The sequence below is a fragment of the Saccostrea echinata genome, unplaced genomic scaffold, assembly GCF_033153115.1.
Source record: "Saccostrea echinata isolate AGI-Se365-2 ecotype Australia unplaced genomic scaffold, CSIRO_AGI_Sech_v1 ptg000023l, whole genome shotgun sequence".
Taxonomy (NCBI): Eukaryota; Metazoa; Mollusca; class Bivalvia; order Ostreida; family Ostreidae; genus Saccostrea; species Saccostrea echinata.
In genome coordinates, this window is record NW_026889772.1 from 12,143,955 (window position 1) to 12,164,896 (window position 20,942).

The following is a 20,942-nucleotide window of genomic DNA, read 5'->3' on the forward strand; positions in this document are numbered from 1 at the left end:
CTTCTTCTAGACATGTTATTGAACTCTTTGCTTTTGACTTTTAATTTCATTGAACAGTTTTGCCACTAAATGTATAGAATTAATTTTTATAATTAGTCTGACATTAAGTCTGGTTTGTATTACATTTTATGATGTTTATTTGTTATTCCTCTGATATTAATCTCTGTGTTTTTGTAGAGGATGCTGATGACCTGCTAAATGAAGGTGTGACAAAAATTCCTAAATCTGGCTATAAGCTCAGTCGAGTAAGTCATGTTTACAACATTCTAGGATATCATATTTTTTAGATTTAACATCAGATTAATTTTTTGACTGAATTAAATAATCATTAATTTAATCTCACATAGTGAGATATGTAATAAAAAAATAAAACCAATTATGTAAAATAGGATTTATTCCATACTTATTAATGGTATTGGTCTTGTGTTGAATTTAGATTTTACGACAAAGACAAGAAGATGCAAACATCAAGCTTAATATCAAGTAAGTAAAAAGATGTTGGATATTTAATTTTTGATATAATTCTGAAATTGCCAACTTAATTAATTTATTGATTAAATCAAAATCAGAGATGATTTTTATAAGGTCTGATTGTTTATAAAAATGAAATATATGTTGAATTAATTTGTACAATATATAAAAAATAGAATGAATTTAATGTCAAACTTTGTTAAATGGCAGTTGAATTGTTACATTCTGCTTTGACTCAATAAAGGATTGCTGATGTGTATCAGGGTGAGATTTTTCACAGTTTTCTTAAGTTGTGCACTTTTTGTTTTCAACTAGCAAAGTTCGACCTCCTTTAACCAGCTCATATAACCCGTCATGCCAGAATCAACAGTCTTGGAAAGTTTTTTTCTGCTATTAACACAAAGTTTATAAACTTTACTAGCATGAACTCTTTGTCTTCATCTTTGAAATTAAAATTCTATTTTTGATATGATAATATTGAAGTTCACCATTGGGACCTGGATAGCTTGAATGAAAATGAAGGGTGTTTGGGGAGAAATAGAAGAGATAGACAAGGTTTATAAATGTTATTAAAAATTTTCGAAACTCATAGATAAGACTGAGACAGGGATATAAAATTAATACTGTCCCTTTCATGTGTAGGCATTTGCAGATTCATCATAAGACTAAGGGGAGGGGGCTATTCACAATAAACAATGCATGTTGCTGCTCATAGGGGAAAAAATTAAAAATTCCAAAAATAATCAAGAATGAGCTCATTTTGATCCAGTATACACACTGATAACTTTGAGTCCTTGTAACCATAGCAATCCACAGTAGGTTTACTTTCTCTTTGACTTTTTGACAGTAGGTCTACTTTCTCTTTGACTGTTTCCACTGTTGTTTCAGTCTTTATGCGGGTGAACAGCCAGCAGAAAGCTACATAGGTTTGTATGGCACTTTTCTGCACTAACCTGTTAGAGGTTTTCAACTTTTTAAGTGTTATTTGATGTTATGCATGTATGTACCATGAATGATCACTAGAAAATTCTACATGCTGGGTGATTTGAATTTAGCTTATTCATGTTTTGATGGTATTCATGAATTAGCACACTAATCATTGTGCCAAAATTCCAATTCTGGTATTAATGAGTATATGCACTGATGATATTTCCTTGTAAATTATCTATATTGTTTTTTCCCTATAATGCCAAAACAGATTTTTGATCATATTAATAATTTGGAAAATAACTTTTTATCAACTGAATACAAAATAACTTTTTATCAACTGAATACGTAATGTTTGTGGCAAAACCTTTGATGAATGTTGACCTCGACCCTTTTTTTGTCGGTCCTTGTAGGTCAAGGTCATTACTACAGGTTAAGGCTTAGGCCGCATCTACAATTTCAAAAAGCAAGATGTTATTGGATTTTTTCATATAACCTTTGTGGACATTCATCCATAAGTACTTCAAGTCAAATGTTGGAAGTTCATAGTTAGTAAATTGAAGTGTAATACATGCACTTGTATCTTGAATACTGCCTGGTATTTAAGGTATGCTTCATAGATTTATTCTCTAAGTGAATTTTAGGAATTCCCATAGTAATGAATTTAAAAATAGTTAGTAATATTTCAAATTGCAGACGCTTTTCATTCATATTCATAATAAAGATTAAAGATATATTATTTTAATTGATAAAGCTTGAAAATGAGAGTAACATATTTATGTGTGTTGTTCTGAATTTGTTTACAGGGGAGGGACTATACAAATCCACAAAGGTAGATGATCTGTTTGACTCTGATGAGGAAAGGCCTGCTACTGGTAAGTTATCATAATACTGGTAAGTTATCATAATAATAATTAACCTAGCTAACACATCTGTATGAAAAATATAGACAGAATATTAATAAAAAAAACTAGGGATGGCAGTTTGTAACCAGTTAACCGATTACTCGGTCGGAACGATGATAATCGGTTAGAAAATCTGTAATCGGTTAGTTGAAAAAATAAAATATATGTAAATGGGAAAGCATTTTTAGCTCACCTGAACCGAAGGCTCAAGTGAGCTTTTCTGATCAAAATTTGTCCATTGTCTGTCGTCGTCGTTGGCGTTGTCATTGGTGTTGTTGTTGGCGTTATCGTAAACTTTTCACATTTTCATCTTCTTCTCCAGAACTACTGAGCCAATTTCAATCAAACTTGGCACAAAGTATCCTTGGGTGAAGGGGATTCAAGTTTGTTCAAATGAAGGGCCACGCCCTTCTCCAAGGGGAGATAATTACGAAGTAACAAAAAATTAATGGCATTATTGAAAGATCTCCTCCTCAAGAACCAATGGGCCAGGAAAGATGAAACTCATGTGGAATTATTGTCAGGTAGTGTAGATTCAAGTTTGTTCAAATCATATCCCCCGGTGATAGGGTGGGGCCACAATGAACGATCAAAGTTTTACATAGGAATATATTTTCCTAAATTTTTGAAAAATTTTCAAAAATCTTCTTCTCAAGAACAGCAAAGCTATGATTGGTCATATTTATATGGAAGCATCCTCAGGTGGTGTAGATTCAAGTTTGTTCAAATTATGATCCCCAGGGGTAGGGTGGGGCCACAATGAACGATCAAAGTATAACATAGGTGTGTATATAGGAAAAATCTACAAAAATCTTTTTCTCAAGAACAGCATAGCAATGATTGGAAATATTTATGTGGAAGCATCCTCAGGTGGTTAGGGTTCAAGTTTGTTCAAATCATTACCCCCGGGGGTAGGGTGGGGCCACAATGGACGATCAAAGTTTTACATAGGAAAATATAGGAAAAATCTTCAAATATTTTCTTCTCAAGAAAAGCAAAACTATGATTGGTCATATTTACATGGAAGCATCCTTAGGTGGTGTAGATTCAAGTTTCTTTAAATCATGACCCCCAGGGGTAGGGTGGGGCCACAATTTATGATCAAAGTTATACATAGGTGTATATAGGAAAAATCTTTAAAAAATCTTCTGAAGAAGAAGAGCAAAGCTATGATTTCAAACTTGTAGAGAAAATGTTCATAGTTAGTCAAAAAATTATGTAAGCATCCTTAGTAAGTGTAGATTTAATTTTGTTCAAATCATTACCCCCCACTCCCTTTTGAGTAGGTTGGGACCACTTATGCATTTAAGCTTTCCAATACTAAACTGATTTCTTCTTTTTTCCTAGCCACAGTGCTCAGGTGAGCAATGTGGCCTCTGGGCCTCTTGTTTAAAATTCATTTTTAAAAAAGAAATCTCTGCATAAATGTTGATAATTTACCGTTTTCACATATCTATTTAAGTAATTATGTCTCTCCGGATTGAAATTGTGGGGTAATTGATCAGTTTGTGACGTGTTAATTACTGTATAAACACTAAAGTTGTTACCCCAACTATCCTGTAATTCTTTAATGATATTAATTATAAATCACCGTCGAGCTCTGTGAATTGGTATGGGTATCTTATAATTGCAGTTTACTATCATATTATTTCATTAAACAAACATTGTAAATTAAGTGATACAGTTAAGACTTAGTTTTGATTATGGTGACAATGAAGAATGAACTTGTGTGACATCTGCTCGGGAAAATTATCAATGATTTCTCAGGCATGTTTTGTGGTTTTCAGAATTTTTGGAATGAAATATATTTGCTTGTTATTTCTGATGAAGAATCAAGACATATAGAATGTTTTAAAATTCTAAGTAATGTCTCTTTAGTCCTTTTGTGCATATGAGTAAAGCTACTTGAAAAAAAAATGACAAGAAAATGTGTAGTTTGATATGATTAACCAGTTAATCGGTCGAAACGTCTGAGGTTAACTGATTAGCAATTCTGTATTCGATTGCCATCCCTAAAAAATACATTTAAAGAAAGGAAATTACTTCTTGTTTATAAATATGTTTTTTTAGACCTTAAAAAACTATATAAACACAAGGACATTGAGTTTTTAACCCACTAATGCCCGGAGTGAATATGATTAGAAAATACTTATTTTCAGGCTAAGTTATGTGTATTTCATTTTCTTACATCTTTTGTTCTTTTCCTATGTTTCCAGAGAGAGGTCTGATGGGAACGAGATAAATACATCAAAAATACCTATATATTCCTAAATAATGATTATGTTACAATCATTTTCCCCCTACCTTAGTCATTACAACACAGATTTCTTTATTACTGATGGAGAAACTCTCCTCTTTCTTTTCTAGGCATGTCTGGATTCAGGTCCTCCCCAGGAGACAGCGATGAAGAGTTTGAAAGTGTGTCTCAAGTCACTGGTCCTGTATGTATCTCATTAAATTTCCCATTGTAATTGACTTTTCATAGATTTTTTATATGGCCCTCTCAACTTTATAATTATATCTCCTTTGGTAACCATAGTAACCTTGTTTAAATTTAACATTCAGTGCCTTGTACATGTTAGTCAGGATTTCAAACTTTTCTTGACTAACTTGACCTTGTTCTTAAGATTCTTATGACCTTGAAACAGGATTCTGCTACACCTTCTGGTCTAATGCAGACTTTGTATTTAAAATTTTAGTTATTCTGCATTGATGATTTTAATGTAAGGGTATGGACTCTCACAATAAATTCAAACCTATGGTGACATGATTTGCAACATATTTTCAGATTACAGGCAATTTTTCTGTCCAGTCTTGAGCCTCACTTTTCAGTGAGATGAGTTAGAATTACTGCTAATGAGCTCATGCATTTTTAGTTTCTAAGTTGAAGATACAAAGAGCTAATGCTATGGCCTTATGTGTGGTATGTTTCATCTTTTTGGGATGATGGCCATAACTCAAGAACTTTTTGGCCAATTTTTAGCTCTACTGGTCAGAGACCAGAAGAGCTTATGCGATAGTAAGGTGTCCGTCGTCCGTCCGTCTGTCTGTCTGTCTGTCTGTCTGTCCGTCTGTCTGTAAACAATTTTTCAAAATGCTACTCCTCCTACAGTTTTGGTCCGATTTCAATATAACTCAGCACACAAGTAGACTACACTAAGATACATAATTTAGTGCATCGGTTTTTGATTTCGATGGACGGTGTTGCCATGGTTACTAAAACTAGAAATTTCTGTGAAATTCCTTTAAAACGCTACTCCTCCTACAGTTTTGGTCCGATTTCAATATAACTTGGCACACAAGTAGACTACACTAAGATACATAATTTAGTGCATCGGTTTTTGATTTCGATGGACGGTGTTGCCATGGTTACTAAAAATAGAAATTTCTGTGATATTCCTTTAAAACGCTACTCCTCCTACAGTTTTGGTCTGATTTCAATATAACTCGGCACACAAGTGGACTACACTAAGATACATAATTTAGTGCATCGGTTTTTGATTTCGATGGACGGTGTTGCCATGGTTACTAAAACTAGAAATTTCTGTGAAATTCCTTTAAAACGCTACTCCTCCTACAGTTTTGGTCCAATTTCAATATAACTTGGCACACAAGTAGACTACACTAAGATACATAATTTAGTGCATCGGTTTTTGATTTCGATGGACGGTGTTGCCATGGTTACTAAAAATAGTAATTTCTGTGAAATTCCTTTAAAATGCTACTCCTCCTACAGTTTTGGTCCGATTTCAATATAACTCGGCACACAAGTAGACTACACTAAGATACATAATTTAGTGCATCGGTTTTTGATTTCGATGGACGGTGTTGCCATGGTTACTAAAACTAGAAATTTCTGTGAAATTCCTTTAAAACGCTACTCCTCCTACAGTTTTGGTCCAATTTCAATATAACTTGGCACACAAGTAGACTACACTAAGATACATAATTTAGTGCATCGGTTTTTGATTTTGATGGACGGTGTTGCCATGGTTACTAAAACTAGAAATTTCTGTGAAATTCCTTTAAAACGCTACTCCTCCTACAGTTTTGGTCCAATTTCAATATAACTCGGCACACAAGTAGACTACACTAAGATACATAATTTAGTGCATCGGTTTTTGATTTCGATGGACGGTGTTGCCATGGTTACTAAAACTAGAAATTTCTGTGAAATTCCTTTAAAACGCTACTCCTCCTACAGTTTTGGTCCAATTTCAATATAACTTGGCACACAAGTAGACTACACTAAGATACATAATTTAGTGCATCGGTTTTTGATTTCGATGGACGGTGTTGCCATGGTTACTAAAAATAGTAATTTCTGTGAAATTCCTTTAAAACGCTACTCCTCCTACAGTTTTGGTCCAATTTCAATATAACTTGGCACACAAGTAGACTACACTAAGATACATAATTTAGTGCATCGGTTTTTGATTTCGATGGACGGTGTTGCCATGGTTACTAAAAATAGAAATTTCTGTGAAATTCCTTTAAAACGCTACTCCTCCTACAGTTTTGGTCCGATTTCAATATAACTTGGCACACAAGTAGACTACACTAAGATACATAATTTATTGCATCGGTTTTTTTATTCAATTGACGGTGTTGCCATGGTTACTAAAAATAGAAATTTCTGTGAAATTCCTTTAAAACACTACTCCTGCTACAGTTTTAGTCTGCTTCTAATATAATTAGGCATACAAGTAGACTATACTAAGATACATAATTTATTGCATTGGTTTTTGAATTCAATGAACAGTGTTGCCATGGTTACTTAAAATAGAAATTTCTTTGAAATTCCTTTAAAACGTTACTCCTCCTACAATTTTGGTCTGATTTCAATCTAATTTGGCACACAGTTAGAATACACTACGATACATAATATGTATTTCTGTTTTTTTTTATTTGGGTGAATGGTGTTGTCATGGTTACTAAAAATAGAAATTTTAGTGAAATACTTTCAAAACGCTACTACTCCTAGTTTTCATTTGATTTCAATATAACTTGTCACAAAAGTAGACTACATTAAGATACATAATTCTATTTATTGTTGCATGTTGCAATGTTTCAAATCCAAGTGCTACTTTTCTTTTGTTATACAAACAGACCAGTAGAGCTACAGTCTCATCAGAGACTTCTGGTTATCAAATTTGTAACAGAACAGAATATCCTTGGCCCAAGGGCTCTTGTTTATACTGAAAATAGGGATGCAACCCTTAAACAAGGGGAGATAAGACAGTAGGGAAATAAAAGTAGTGGTTACTAAAAAATCTTCGTCTCAAGAACCACCGACCACTGGGCAAATTATCACTGTACTCTAACTACTACTTTGTTGTAGATGAAAAATTATTCAAAGCATTACCTTAGGACAAAGGGCCTGATCTCAAAGTCACTTCAACATTTACCTTAAATGATATTTGTTAAAACTTTGATATTTTACCCATTTTAGGGACTAGGATTATCAAATCTTGTCAGTTGATGCATCTCAGGACATTGGAATATGTTGACAAAAAAATTAGGTCATAGTGATCCACTATTTGAATTTTGCATTTTTAAATTGTTTTAGATGCATACATTGGACACAGTGAAGCCTAGGATGATCAAACTTTGTCGATTGAACGGGGTCTCAGGGTCTGACAATTAAAAAGTAGGTCACAGTGACCTACTTTCTGAATTTTATGGCTTTTTCATTTTCAAAGTATTTTAGCTAAATATTTAGAATTTCTTGCAATTTTATAGTCAATAAGGACATAATTTGTAGATGTGTATTTTTACAGGAAATTCTTACTATTTTTTTTCGCTTGCCGATATGCCCCTTTAAATATTAGTATCCAAAAGTAAATATACTGCTGCAACAGTTTGTCAGTGCAGCTTCTCTTAAATCTCTGAACAGAATTTCATGAAATGTTGAAGTTAATGAGGACTTACTGTGTAGATGTGCAGGAAATTCTGATTCAATTTTTTTTCTTGGAGATATGCCTCTTTTGAATTTTGTCCAAACTTAAATATACTACTGCAACAGTTTGACAGTGCAACTCCTCTGAAACCACTCAAAAGAATTGTAGTACAATGTAATTAACAACTTATTGTGTAGATGTGCATATTCACAGGGAAAAAAAATCAATTTTATTTTCTTGGAGTTATGTCCCTTTTGAACTTAGATTGTTGATTGTATTTTGTTTAACGTCCCTCTCGAGAATTTTTCACTCATATGGAGACACCACCACTTGCCGGTGGAGAGCTGCAAATTTTGTCCTATACTCGGCACTTACGGCCATTGAGCAGTGAGGGATCTTTTTCGTGCCAGCACCTACTGCGACACGGGACCTCGGTTTATACGGTCTCATCCGAAGGACCGGTCTCCACGTCCCACAGTGGGATTCGAACTCGCGACGTCAGGATCAACTCCTTACTTCGCGACTCTGGAGCAGACGCTCTAACCACTGCGCCACATGGGTGACTTTTGAACTTAGAAGTTTGGCCAAAATTGAATTTTGGTGCAACTTGTGTAAAACAGTTTAGCAGGTGCATCATAATTTTAAATGATGAAGAGAAGCTGTTCTCTTGTTTGGAAATGCTTTGTTCAGTGCATTTTGGATGTTACAAACAGATCTTATTCTGAAGTGACAAACACATTTGTAAAAGGGAAATGGGGAGGGTAATTAATATTGTTTTTAATGCAGAGCATTGCCATTCCTTATGTGTAGCATTGTCAAGCATTGGATGCAGGAGCCCCGGGTATGTGAGCTTGCTGACTTTCTTTCATTATTCACTGTCAAATCTTTATATTTTTAATACTGAGAGGCCCAGGATGATCAAACCTTGTCAGATGAAGCATCTTATGACCTGAGGTTATATTGACCCAAAAGTAGGTCACAGTGACCTACTTTTTGAATTTTGCATTTATTCATGTTCAAATTGTTTTAGATGCATATCTTGGAAACTTGTAAGCCTAGGATCATCAAAACATGTCAGTTGATGCATCTTGAGGCCTCAAAGTGTGTCAAACAAAAAGTAGGTCACAGTGACCTACTTTCTATATTTTACGCTATTTATTTTTACATACTAAGAGGTTTAGAATCATCAAACCTTGTCAGTTGATGCATCTTGGTGCATTAGAGTGCGAAGATTTGCCAAATTAGAAAGTGCTGTTGCATATTTATCAGAAGAGTGATTCTGGGCCCTTGAGCTGCTTGTCCAAATTTGCTCCATGACGCATAGGACATAAAGTTCACAAGTGTGTAGAAGGCATGTTCCTAATGGGCATGGTGTATCTGCAATATGTCCAAGAATTAAGATTTCTTAAAAAGTGGAATGCACCTAGTACAACATTTTTAGCTCTACTGGTCAGAGACCAGAAGAGCTTTTGTGATAGTAAGGTGTCCGTCGTCCATCTGTCTGTCTGTCTGTCCATCTGTAAACAAATTTTCAAAACGATACTCCTCTTACAGTTTTGGTCTGATTTCAGTATAACTTGGCACACAAGTAGACTATACTAAGATACCTAATTCTGTTCATCAGTTTTTGATTTCAATGAACGGTGTTGCCATGGTTACTAAAAATAGAAATTTCTAAGAAAAACTTTCAAAACACTTCTCCTATTACAGTTTTGATCTGATTTCAGTATAACTTGGCACACAAGTAGACTTTACTAAGATACATAATTCTGTATATCAGTTTTTCTGATCACATTTTGTCTGTCGTCCGTCTGTCTGTCCATCCATCTGTCCGTCTGTCTGTAAACTTTTCACATTTTTGACTTCTTCTCCAGAACCACTGGGCCAATTTCAACCAAACTTGCCACAAAGCATCCTTGGGTAAAGGGGATTCAAGTTTGTTCAAATGAAGGGCCAAGCCCTCTTTCAAGGGGAGATAATTAAGAATTAGTGAAAATTTGGTGGTATCTTTTAAAAATCTTCTTCTCAAGAACCACTGGGCTGTAAAAGTTGAAACTTTAGTGAGACCTTCATTACATAGTGTAGATTCAAGTTTGTTCAAATCATGACCCCCTGGGGTAGGTTGGGGCCACAATGGGGGATCAAAGTTTTACATAGGAATATATAGGAACAAATTTTTAAAAATCTTCTCCTCAAGAACAATTAAGCCACGATTAGTCATATTAATATGGAATCATCCTCAGGTAGTGTAGATTCAAGTTTGTTTCAAATCATGACCACCAGGGGTAGGGTGGGGCCACAATGGGTGATCAAAGTTTTACTTAGGAATATACAGGAAAAAAACTTGAAAAATCTTCTTCTCAAGAACAGCAAAGCCTTGTTAAGTCATATTGATATGGAAGCATTCTCAGATAGTGTAGATTTAACTTTGTTCAAATCATGACCCCCAGGGTTAAATGTAGGGTGGGGCCACAATGGGTAAATCAAAGTTTTACATAGGAATATACAGGAAAAAAACTTGAAAAATCTTCTTCTCAAGAACAGCAAAGCCATGTTTTGTCATATTGATATGGAAGCATCCTCAGGTAGTGTAGATTCAAGTTTGTTCAAATCATGACCCCTGGGGGTAGGGTGGGGTCACAATGGGGGATCATAGTTTTACATAGGAATATATGGGGAAAAAAACTTGAAAAATCTTCTTCTCAAGAACAGCAAAGCCATGTTTTGTCATATTGATATGGAAGCATTGTCAGGTAGTGTAGATTCAAATCATAACCCCCAGGGGTAGGATGGGGCCACAATCTGGGATCAAATTTTTACATAGGAATATATAGGAAAAAATCTTTTCAACAATAGATAAAGCCATGTTTACTCATATTGATATGGAAACATCCTCAGGTAGTGTAGATTCAAGTTTGTTCAAATGATGGGGGGGGGGGGGGGAGGGAGGGTCCACAATGGGGGATCAAATTTTTAACAAGGGAATATATAGGAAAAAAATCTTTAAAAATCTTCTGCCCAAGAACAGCAAAGACATTTGTTATATTGATATGGAAGCATCCTCAGGTAGTTCAAAATCCAGTCCCCCCTTTAAACTTTTCAATACTGAAGTGTTTTGTGCTTTTTCCTTGCTAATGTGCTCAGGTGAGCGATGTGGCCCATGGGTCTCTTGTGGATTTCAATGAACGGTGTTGCCATGGTAACTAAAAATAGAAATTTCTGTGAAAAACTTTCAAAACGCTACTCCTATTACAGTTTTGATCTGATTTCAATATAACTTGGCACACAAGTAGACATAATAAGATACATAATTCTGTTTATCAGTTTTTGATTCCAGTGAACGGTGTTGCCATGGTAACTAAAAATAGAAATTTCTGTGAAAAACTTTCAAAACGCTACTCCTATTACAGTTTTGATCTGATTTCAATATAACTTGGCACACAAGTAGACATAATAAGATACATAATTCTGTTTATCAGTTTTTGATTCCAATGAACGGTGTTGCCATGGTTACTAAAAATAGAAATTTCTGTGAAATACTATCAAAATGTTACTCCTCCTACAGTTTTGGTCCGATTTCAGTATAACTTGGCACACAAGTAAACTACACTAAGATACATAATTATCTTTACCAGTTTTGGATTTCAATGAACAATGTTGCCATGGTACTAAAAATAGAAATTTTCTTGAAATACTTTCAAAACACTACTCCTCCTACACTATTTGTCTGATTTCAATGTAACTTGGCACACAAATAGACTGCACTAAGATACATAATTCTTTTTATTGGTTTTTGATTCTGATGGACAGTGTTGCCATGGCTACTAAAAATAGAAATTTCCTTGAAATACTTTCAAAATGCTACTCCTCCTACAGTTTTGGTCCGATTTCAGTATAGCTTGGCACACAAGTAAATGATACTAAGATATATAATTCTTTTTACCAGTTTTGGATTTTGGTGAACAGTGTTGCCATGGTTACTAAAAATAGAAATTTCCTTAAAATACTTTAAAACGCTACTCCTCCTACACCTTTTGTCTGATTTCATTATAACTTGGCATACAAGTAGACTACACTGAGATACATAATTGTCATTATTGTATTTTGATTCTGTTGAATGATGTTGCCATGGTTACTTAAATTGAAATTTCTGTAAAATTGTTTTAAAAGACTACTCCTCCTTCAGTTTTAGTCTGATTGCAATAAATCTCATCACAAGAAGAAACTACACCAAGGATCATTATTCTATTTATTGCTGTTGCAAAGTTTCAAGTCCAAGTGCTACTTTTATCCTCCTTTATAAGTACAACCAGTAGAGCTACAGTCTTGTCAGAGACTTCTGTTTTAAAAATGCATTAAATTTTGTCAAAAGGTTTAACAATGTCCATAAGTTATCTCTGTTTAAGTATACAAATGATTTTAACAACAAAAATGTGCACAATATTTTTAAGCCTTTTGATTTTTTTTCCAGAGAAGACCAGTGTGGAATGTTGGAGAAGATTCTGATGGTGAGATTATTATCTTACAGAACTCAGATATTTATGAAATGAACTTAACAATTTATTCACAGCAATATTCTTTATAGAAACCTAGTGTATGATTGAGAACAAAATTGTACTTTTTATTTAAACGCTGATGTATGTACTTTATCTTTTTTCAATTATGGTTTTTGTTTTCTTTTATTTACTGTATTTGCTGACAAAATTTAATAAATATCTCTTTTGTCAAGTGTTAATAATCTGTCTGAAAAAAATTTCTGTCAGGTGATACGTTTTACCCCCGCAATTCCAAGACATCCCCAGAAGTGTCCAGCTACAGGAAACAGAATGTATCAATATCAGAAAGGTATTCATCTTATGCTTTAAATATTGTAGTGATATTATTGCTTTTTTGTATTAGTTTGAAATTTACAGTGGTATTTGTCATGTATTCAATATAAAACTTTATTAAAACCAGGTGTTGATAATCAATACCATCTTCCATTTTGTCTGCAAAAGTCATTACCTAAGCTTAAAACTTGGAATTTTACTAGGAGCTTAAACCAGACAACCCCAGCGAGATTTGAACCTTCACCTCTACAGTCATTGGACAGTGCCCGTAAAGATGTCTCAAGTAAAACATGGACTCCTGCCTCCCAAACCATGCAGTCTGTGGTACGTAACCTACACAATAATAAATTATAATTAGTAGATGGACATCTCACAAAATCATATTGGCTTGATACAAGGTTAAGTAAAAAAAAAGGACTTGGTTTAATATATACTAGGCACCAAACTTACTTTTTTAATAATAAACTTGGGTATAGCTGCAGAATTGTAGCCCTCTGGGACAAAGAATTTGGACAGACATACAAGAGAGGTATAGGTCCAACCATTGTGAAAACTTCTGATTTACGTTGCTGGTTTTTTTATGCAACCATAGGGTATTATTACTTGCAATATATGCATTCCCTCTACCTAAAGCATTGTATGCATTAATAAACCATATATTTTACTTTTACTCTTGTTACTTTATTTACCTTTTAATGGTTTGAAATGGCTCTCTTTGGCCTTGAAATGTTGAGGTGAAGGTTTCCAAAATTTTGCATTCTGATTTCATGTTAGGGTCATAATACAATACACCTGCAGAAGAATATACAGTCAAACCTTGTTATCTCAAACTTGATGGGACCAAGAAAAAACTTCGAGATATCCAAGGATTCAAGATATCTAGGGTAAAATAAAGAATAAGTGGTTGGAACTTCCAAATCACTTCGACATATCCATGGTATTTGAGATACCGAAGTTCAACTGTATACACATCAAGAAAATTTATCAACTGTCATTTTAACATTATTCTAATTTTTTAAATATATTTTATGTACATCATTATTCTAGATATTGATGAATTTGACCAATAAAGTAATTTTAAATTTTTTCGGCATGGGTTTCTTCAGCATGCATTTTTTTTTTTTAGCTGTGTTATGTCTCTCCAAATTTTCTGTCCTAGAAAGCTACAGTTCAGCAACTACTTACAGTACAAATACAAGACCTGATTGCTTTGACTGTCAGATGTGTGTTCCATTTTGATACCTATAGTTAATATGATGGTCAGATTTTAATTTTAACATCTTTCAGTGATTTGAATGTCAGATTTGTATTATATTTTGACATCTATCAGTAATTTATCAGATTTGTATAATTTTTTAACGTCCTTCAGGATTTGACTGTCAGATTTGTACATTTTGACATCTTTTAGTGATTTGACTAGTAGATGTCTTTGATATTTTGATATCTTTCAGTGATTTTTATGTCCAAGTTGTATACTTTGACATCCTTTAGTGATTTGACTGTCAGATTTATATATTTTGACATCTTTCAGTGATTTGATTTGAGTTGTGTTTGAGTGGTGAGAGTTATATGTTTTTTGACATCTTTCAGGACTCTGTCAGATCCACTAGTGGGGGTTGGCAAATCCCACGATACGACTCAGAAACGGAATTTTCTGAGTTTGGAGGTATGACAAAAAATTAACTTGAAATATAAGCTTTTAGGTCTGTAATTAGGTTTATGAATGGGTTTGATTGAATTTTTTTTAAATAACTATATTTTAAGCTTGTCAACAAAATATGTTACATATGTAGTGTTTGTTTTGTTTGTTTAGACCAGTCCGCCAGAAATCGTCCACCAAGAGCATATTGATCATCAGGACACATGACACTGATATACGTGTATTTTAGGAATGTGTAGAATTGAATTTCATAGAAGTGTTAATTATTACTCATCTGTGATATTTTTATGTAATACATTGTACTTTATTTATAGTTTATTTGTACTTGTCATACTATATAGACATTTATTAAAATACCTTTTGAAGAATAAGAGCAACCAGTATGTGTTTCAATATCAATTTATATCATTATATCAATTAATATAATAAAGTTATTTTTCTTGGTTCATATATTTTGGAACCGTATTTTTCTCTGCTCTAGCAACAAAAACAAAACAAAACAAAACAAAGCAAAAAAAATGAATGCATATAGATACATGTAAATATGCCAAATTATGAATTATATATCTTTATGGAAGAGTATGTACACTATCCAAAGGAATAATGCTAATGTGGTGCAAAATTTTATACTATACACTGTATACATGTATGTTATTATGTAATTACATGTGTACATAGTTTTAAAGAGAGCTTGTCTGCAAACATATTCAACATCAAAATAAGTCTTCAAGGAGCGTGGAATTGGCCATTAGTGTCGTTAGATAGCCATCATGTATGAGTAAGATTATGAACTTCACGGTACTCTGGGATATAGTCCTGGATATCGGTCCTCGAAGTTAACGTCACGTGACGGGACTCGTCCACATACTTCTACACAGGATTTACAGCAATTCCAGCCCACTACTCTATTGGTAGCAGCTGTTGGGGTTTTACTGCAGAACATTTCACATTTGTCCAATGTGATTATTCCCTGGCAATGGTTGTCCATGGCAGCTGTGATAACATGGGCATAATTACCCCATGGACAATCTGAAAATAATAAAACTAGTGCAAATCTTAATTCAAAATCCCAAATTCTATGGTATCCTTTGACTTCGAATAGGTAAATTAGACTGAGTGCAAAATGTAATAATGACGTATAATGTAAATTGTAGTGTGGACTGATTTTTTATTTGTCCAAAGTATCTTCTATTCAAATAGTCTTTTTAGGGTTCGATTGCTGGCTTAATTTTCAACCTACTGTCAAACAAGGCAAAGAAAGAAGTTGTACAAGGTGAGGACAACCCCCTGCTCTGAGACAATACATTTCTAAATTTAAAAGTTCACAGAAAAATTTATTTTTTTAGAAAATTTTCTCTAAAATTATGTTGTCATTAATGTGAATTGATTCATTTATTCTATTGAATGACTTATTGAATGCTAATCGTTTTTTTAAAGTTGACATTTAAGCATATTTAGTGGAAAATAGGTTTGTTAGAACCATAAAAAATGATTTTTTTAAATTGAATTGATCGAGTCTTCTTTCTGCATTAATGTTTAAATGACGGAAAAGTAATAAAATGTAAACTTCATTTATGTTTTAAAAAATTAAGTCGGAACCCATTCTATATGAAAATCCAATATTTCTGAAAAAATAAATGTTTCAACAAATTCGTTTATTTTAAGAACACTGACATCAATGACAATAAGACTTCGTAGCATTATAAGTGGCTAATTAACATGTTCAGTCTTACACCTAACCATTAGCTTTGGTGAGTGAATTTTTCACATAACTGAAAATAAATTATCAATAAGTTATTCAACAAAATAAATGTGTAAAACATTAATTTACAATACATTTTTTTAAACAAGGGGCCCAAGGGCCTTAATGGTCACCTGAGTATAATACAACACTCTAGTAAAGAATCAATCAAAATAAACTGATATATGAAGCTATAATGCCCAAAAGTAAGAGAAATAGGATGATCAGGGATCAACAAAATAATTAGTCTAGCACTTAATAAGAAATCTTTGAGCAGATCTATTTATTTGCCTGTGCTTGCCCAAATTTGTCACTATCGCAGTGTTACATATCGTAAAAATTCATGTATAACTCTCTTATTCAACTGATCTTTCAATTACATTATTTACAGTAATTAATTATCATAGGCGAATAGAAAAGATTAATTGATTGATTGTATTTTGCTTTACGTTCCGTTTGAGAATTTTTCACTCATATAGAGATGTCATCATATACCAGTGAAGGGCTTCAAATTTAGACCTTTACTCGGCACTCAGGGCCATTGAGCAGTGAGGGATCTTTATCGTGCCAACGCCTGCTGTGACACGGGGCCTCGGTTTTCAAGGTCTCATTCGAAGGACCCGCAACTTTCACTTCAAAGTGCCGAATTCTTGGCGAAGAAACAGTTACTACCTATTTTTTATCAACTTGGGTCAGTCGCGGCCGTGATTCGAACACACAACTTTCCGATCATGGAGCGAGTGACCTACTGAATAGAAAAGAGGAATAAAAGTTCTCAGTATAATATAAATTAATAGAGTCCTGTCCAGCACAGAAACACCTGACCAAGTGGTCCAGAATTTCAAAAACCTGGTAAAAATACGCTTGATTAATAAAATTTTTACTGTTTGCTCCTGGATGCCCAGGGGCAGAGAAGAAGAAATAATGCATTTTCACAATACAATTGTAGAATTCAACACAGCCCCACCCTAACACTAGAACCCATGACCAAGGAGTCAGGAAAATCAAAATTTTGTAAGAGGCACACTTGTTCATCATAATTATGTACTTAGTTGAATATTTTCAAAGAATCAATGCATTTTCACTTTAAAATCAACTGAGTTCCACATTAATACCAAACCCCTGACCCTGGGGCATTAATTTCACAATTTTGGAAGAGGCACCTTTGCTGATCATAATAATTCATTCAGTTTGTTTGCTTGGTACTCAGGAGCAGAGAGGAAGGTTTTTAAAGAAATAATGTATTTTCACCATATAATCAATTTAGCCCTACCTTAGCATCAGGGCTCCTGACCCGGGGGCCAAGATATTCAAAATATTGGAAAAGGCACCCTTGCTCATCATAACCATGTTCTAAGTATGTTTGCTAAATACTTAGGGGCAGAGCAGAAGATTTTCAAAGAAACAAAGCAATTTCACCATTTATTCAACAGAATCCTGCACTAACACCAAAACCCTGAGCCCAGGAGCTATGTATATCACACTTTTGGATTTTCATCATATCCATACACTTAGTATCTGCTAAATACCAAGGAGCAGAGAAGAAGATTTTCAAAGAATTAATAATAATGTATAATCCATAGAACCCAACCAAGGGGCCATGAAATTAACAAATTTTGGAAGAGGCACCCACTGATAATTAAACAAATGCATTTAGTTTGTTTTCTTAATACCCAGGAGCAGAGAAGACGATTTTCAAAGAACTATGCATTTTCAATATACAAGTGTATTATCCATAGAACCCCACCCTAACACCAGAATCCCTGAACCAGGGGCCATGAAATTCACAATTTTGGAAGAGGTACCTTTGCTCATTATAACTTTACACATAGTTTGTTTGCTTAATATCCAAGGGCAGAGGATTTTAAAAGCAAAAATGCACTTTCACTATCTGATCTATAGAGCCCCACCCTAACTCCAGAACCCCTGACCCTGGGGTCATGAATTTCACAATTTTGGTAGAGGGCTTATTGCTTATTACAATCATGCCAACAGTTTGACTGATTGATGTCCAGGAGTAAAGATTTTTAAAGATAGCACTTATTTTTATGGGTTTTAGCCCCACCCCTCAGGTCCCAGGGGAAGGGGGGGGGGACGGGAACCATGAAATTCACAATTTTTGTTCCCCTTTAGTCATAGATGCTATCTCCAAATATTGGTTGAAATTGGTTCAGAGGTTCCAGAGAAGAAGCTGAAAATTTTCAAATGTTAACGCACGACAAACGACGACGGACAAAACAGATAGCAATAGGTCACCTGTGTGACACACATGGCCTAAAATATATTTTTTCGTGAACTTTTAGAATTGAAAAATGTCTTTCTCAGAGTGGAGGATTGTCCTTGCATTATACGCCCCCATTCTTTAAGTGATACAATTAGAGCAGAATTAAGATATATTAGTAAAAGGATAATATTGAAGTTCCAGCTTCGCTTGTTCTTGTTTAAAATATTCCATTTTCAATCTTTTTGTCTGCAATACTAAGTAATTTGCACAACTGTAGGCGGATGAAGGTAATTAACACTTTTCCTTATTCCATTTCCTCAAATGTAGGAATTCGCCTCTTCCTGGCTTGAATGCAGATTTAAGTGAATCATAAAGTCTCTCAATGCAGGCATTGCATGGCTGAACCATATGACACATCAATGCAGGCATTGACCGTCTCCACAGTCAATGTAGGCATTGGCTATTTCACAGTCTGGCAATGCAAGCATTGGCTATTTCACAGTCTGGCAATGGAGGCATTGGCTATTTCACAGTCTGGCAATGCAGGCATTGGCCAACCCCATAGTCTTTGTCAATACATGTACAGGCTTTGACCGACTCCACAGTCAGTCAATGCATTGTAAGACTCTGTCAAGAGCCAACGCAGGCATTGAGAGACTTTCTCAGGGATCAATGCAGGAATTATGAGACTTTCTGGTACTGGAAGACTCTGGTATTGGAATCAGGTAGTCGGTCAGTGCAGACATTTGCCAACTCTACTATCGGTCAATGCAGGCACTTGCCAACTCCAGAGTCGGTCAATGCAGGCATTGACCCTGGGGCCATGAAATTCACAATTTTGGAGGACTCACTCTTCCTCATCATAATTATGTACTTAGTTCATCGGCTTAATACCCAGGAGCAGAGGAGAAGATTTTTAAAGATTTAATGCATTTAACTATATAATCATTTGAGCCCCGCCATAACACCAGAACCCCTGACACTGGGGCTATGAAATTCACAATTTTGGAAGAGGTACTCTTCCTCGTCATAACTATGCATATTGATTGTTTGTTTGCTTAATACCCAGGAGCAGAGGAGAAGATTTTTTAAGAAATAATGCATTTTCACTATATATTCAACAAAGCCCCGCCTTAGCACCAGAACCCCTGACCCTGGGGCCATAAATTTGACAATTTTGGTAGAGAGCTCAATGCTTATTACAATCATGCCAACAGTTTGACTGCTTGGTGTTCAGGAGTAAAGAAGAAGAGTTTTAAAGATTGCATTAATTTTAGTAGTTTTGGCCCCACCCCTCAGGCGTCAGAGGGTAGGGACTATGAAATTCAAAATTTTTGTTTCCCTTCACTCATAGATGCTATGGGCCAAAATTAGTTGAAATTGGTTGAGCGGTTTCAGAGAAGAAGCTGAAAATGTTCAAATGTTAACACACGACGCACGACGAAAACAGATAGCAATAGTTCACCTGAGTAAACTCGGGTGACCTGTTGCTAAAAAATTGTAGGTATCCAGGCATTTGGAAAAAAATGCATGATTTTAATACTTATACAGTACTTAAGTTTCTTCTGTGTACTTCAATTATTTTATAATGCATAGTTTATAAAGTGCTTTCTAACATTGCAAAACACCATAAATCGTTTCTAATTTCAAATCATGCTAATAAGCATTGGTATCCAAGGCTAAATTAAAGGAAAAGTTGATTTCTTTAAATTTGTATATTTAACATACATTTAATAGGGTGAAAATACCAACGTTAAAAGAATGTTTCTAAAACTTGAAAAAACCTTGAATCACATTGAGATGCATTGAATAAAAATTGTTGCATGAAAAGATTTATGCATCATTTTGAGACTTTCTGAATTAAAATAATAAATTAAAGAGTTATCCTTCCTGGCTGAGTATCGGATATTCTTTAAAGAATTGCGACGAATATTTCTTTCTCGTTTCTAAAGAAATGGGCGTGTCACTATGTAACAACTGTCGTTCGATAAGAAAGACCCAAACGTTCTATTAAAACGAAAAAAAATTCCACTTCAATGCGCTTCATTGTAAGATATATTGGTGAAAGGATAATATTGAAGTTCCAGCTTCGATTGTTCTTTTTTAAAATATTTTTCCATTTTCAATATTTTTATCTGTAATACTAAATAATTTGCACAACTATAGGCGGATGAAGGTAATTAACACTTTTCCTAATTCCATTTCCTCAAATGTAGGAATTTCGCGTCTTCCTGGCGTGAATGCTGATTTAAGGTATGTCACTCGTCAGCTTTTTAGAAAAGTTC

General features: G+C 34.3%; 2 protein-coding genes across 4 annotated transcripts in view; one reads left to right on the top strand and one right to left on the bottom strand.

The window, feature by feature from the left end:
- The window catches only part of LOC133191205 (uncharacterized protein C8orf34 homolog), a 34,197-nt gene extending 19,055 nt beyond the window's left edge, over positions 1–15,142 (top strand). For 2 of the 3 annotated variants that reach the window (XM_061326939.1, XM_061326941.1), the window contains 10 exons: positions 178–245; positions 437–483; positions 1,360–1,397; positions 2,205–2,273; positions 4,671–4,744; positions 12,675–12,711; positions 12,967–13,048; positions 13,236–13,356; positions 14,623–14,698; positions 14,846–15,142. In XM_061326939.1, the coding sequence (XP_061182923.1) occupies positions 178–245; positions 437–483; positions 1,360–1,397; positions 2,205–2,273; positions 4,671–4,744; positions 12,675–12,711; positions 12,967–13,048; positions 13,236–13,356; positions 14,623–14,698; positions 14,846–14,883 (650 nt within the window). In that variant the 3' untranslated portion in view covers positions 14,884–15,142. Of the gene's footprint in view, positions 1–177; positions 246–436; positions 484–715; positions 736–1,359; positions 1,398–2,204; positions 2,274–4,670; positions 4,745–12,674; positions 12,712–12,966; positions 13,049–13,235; positions 13,357–14,622; positions 14,699–14,845 lie in introns of all 3 variants that reach the window. The other variant, XM_061326940.1, reaches the window with a different exon arrangement.
- The window catches only part of LOC133191207 (uncharacterized), a 28,228-nt gene continuing 22,311 nt past the window's right edge, over positions 15,026–20,942 (bottom strand). The window contains exon 3 of the mRNA XM_061326944.1: positions 15,026–15,721. Within this exon, the coding sequence (XP_061182928.1) occupies positions 15,486–15,721 (236 nt within the window). The 3' untranslated portion in view covers positions 15,026–15,485. The remainder of the gene's footprint in view (positions 15,722–20,942) is intronic.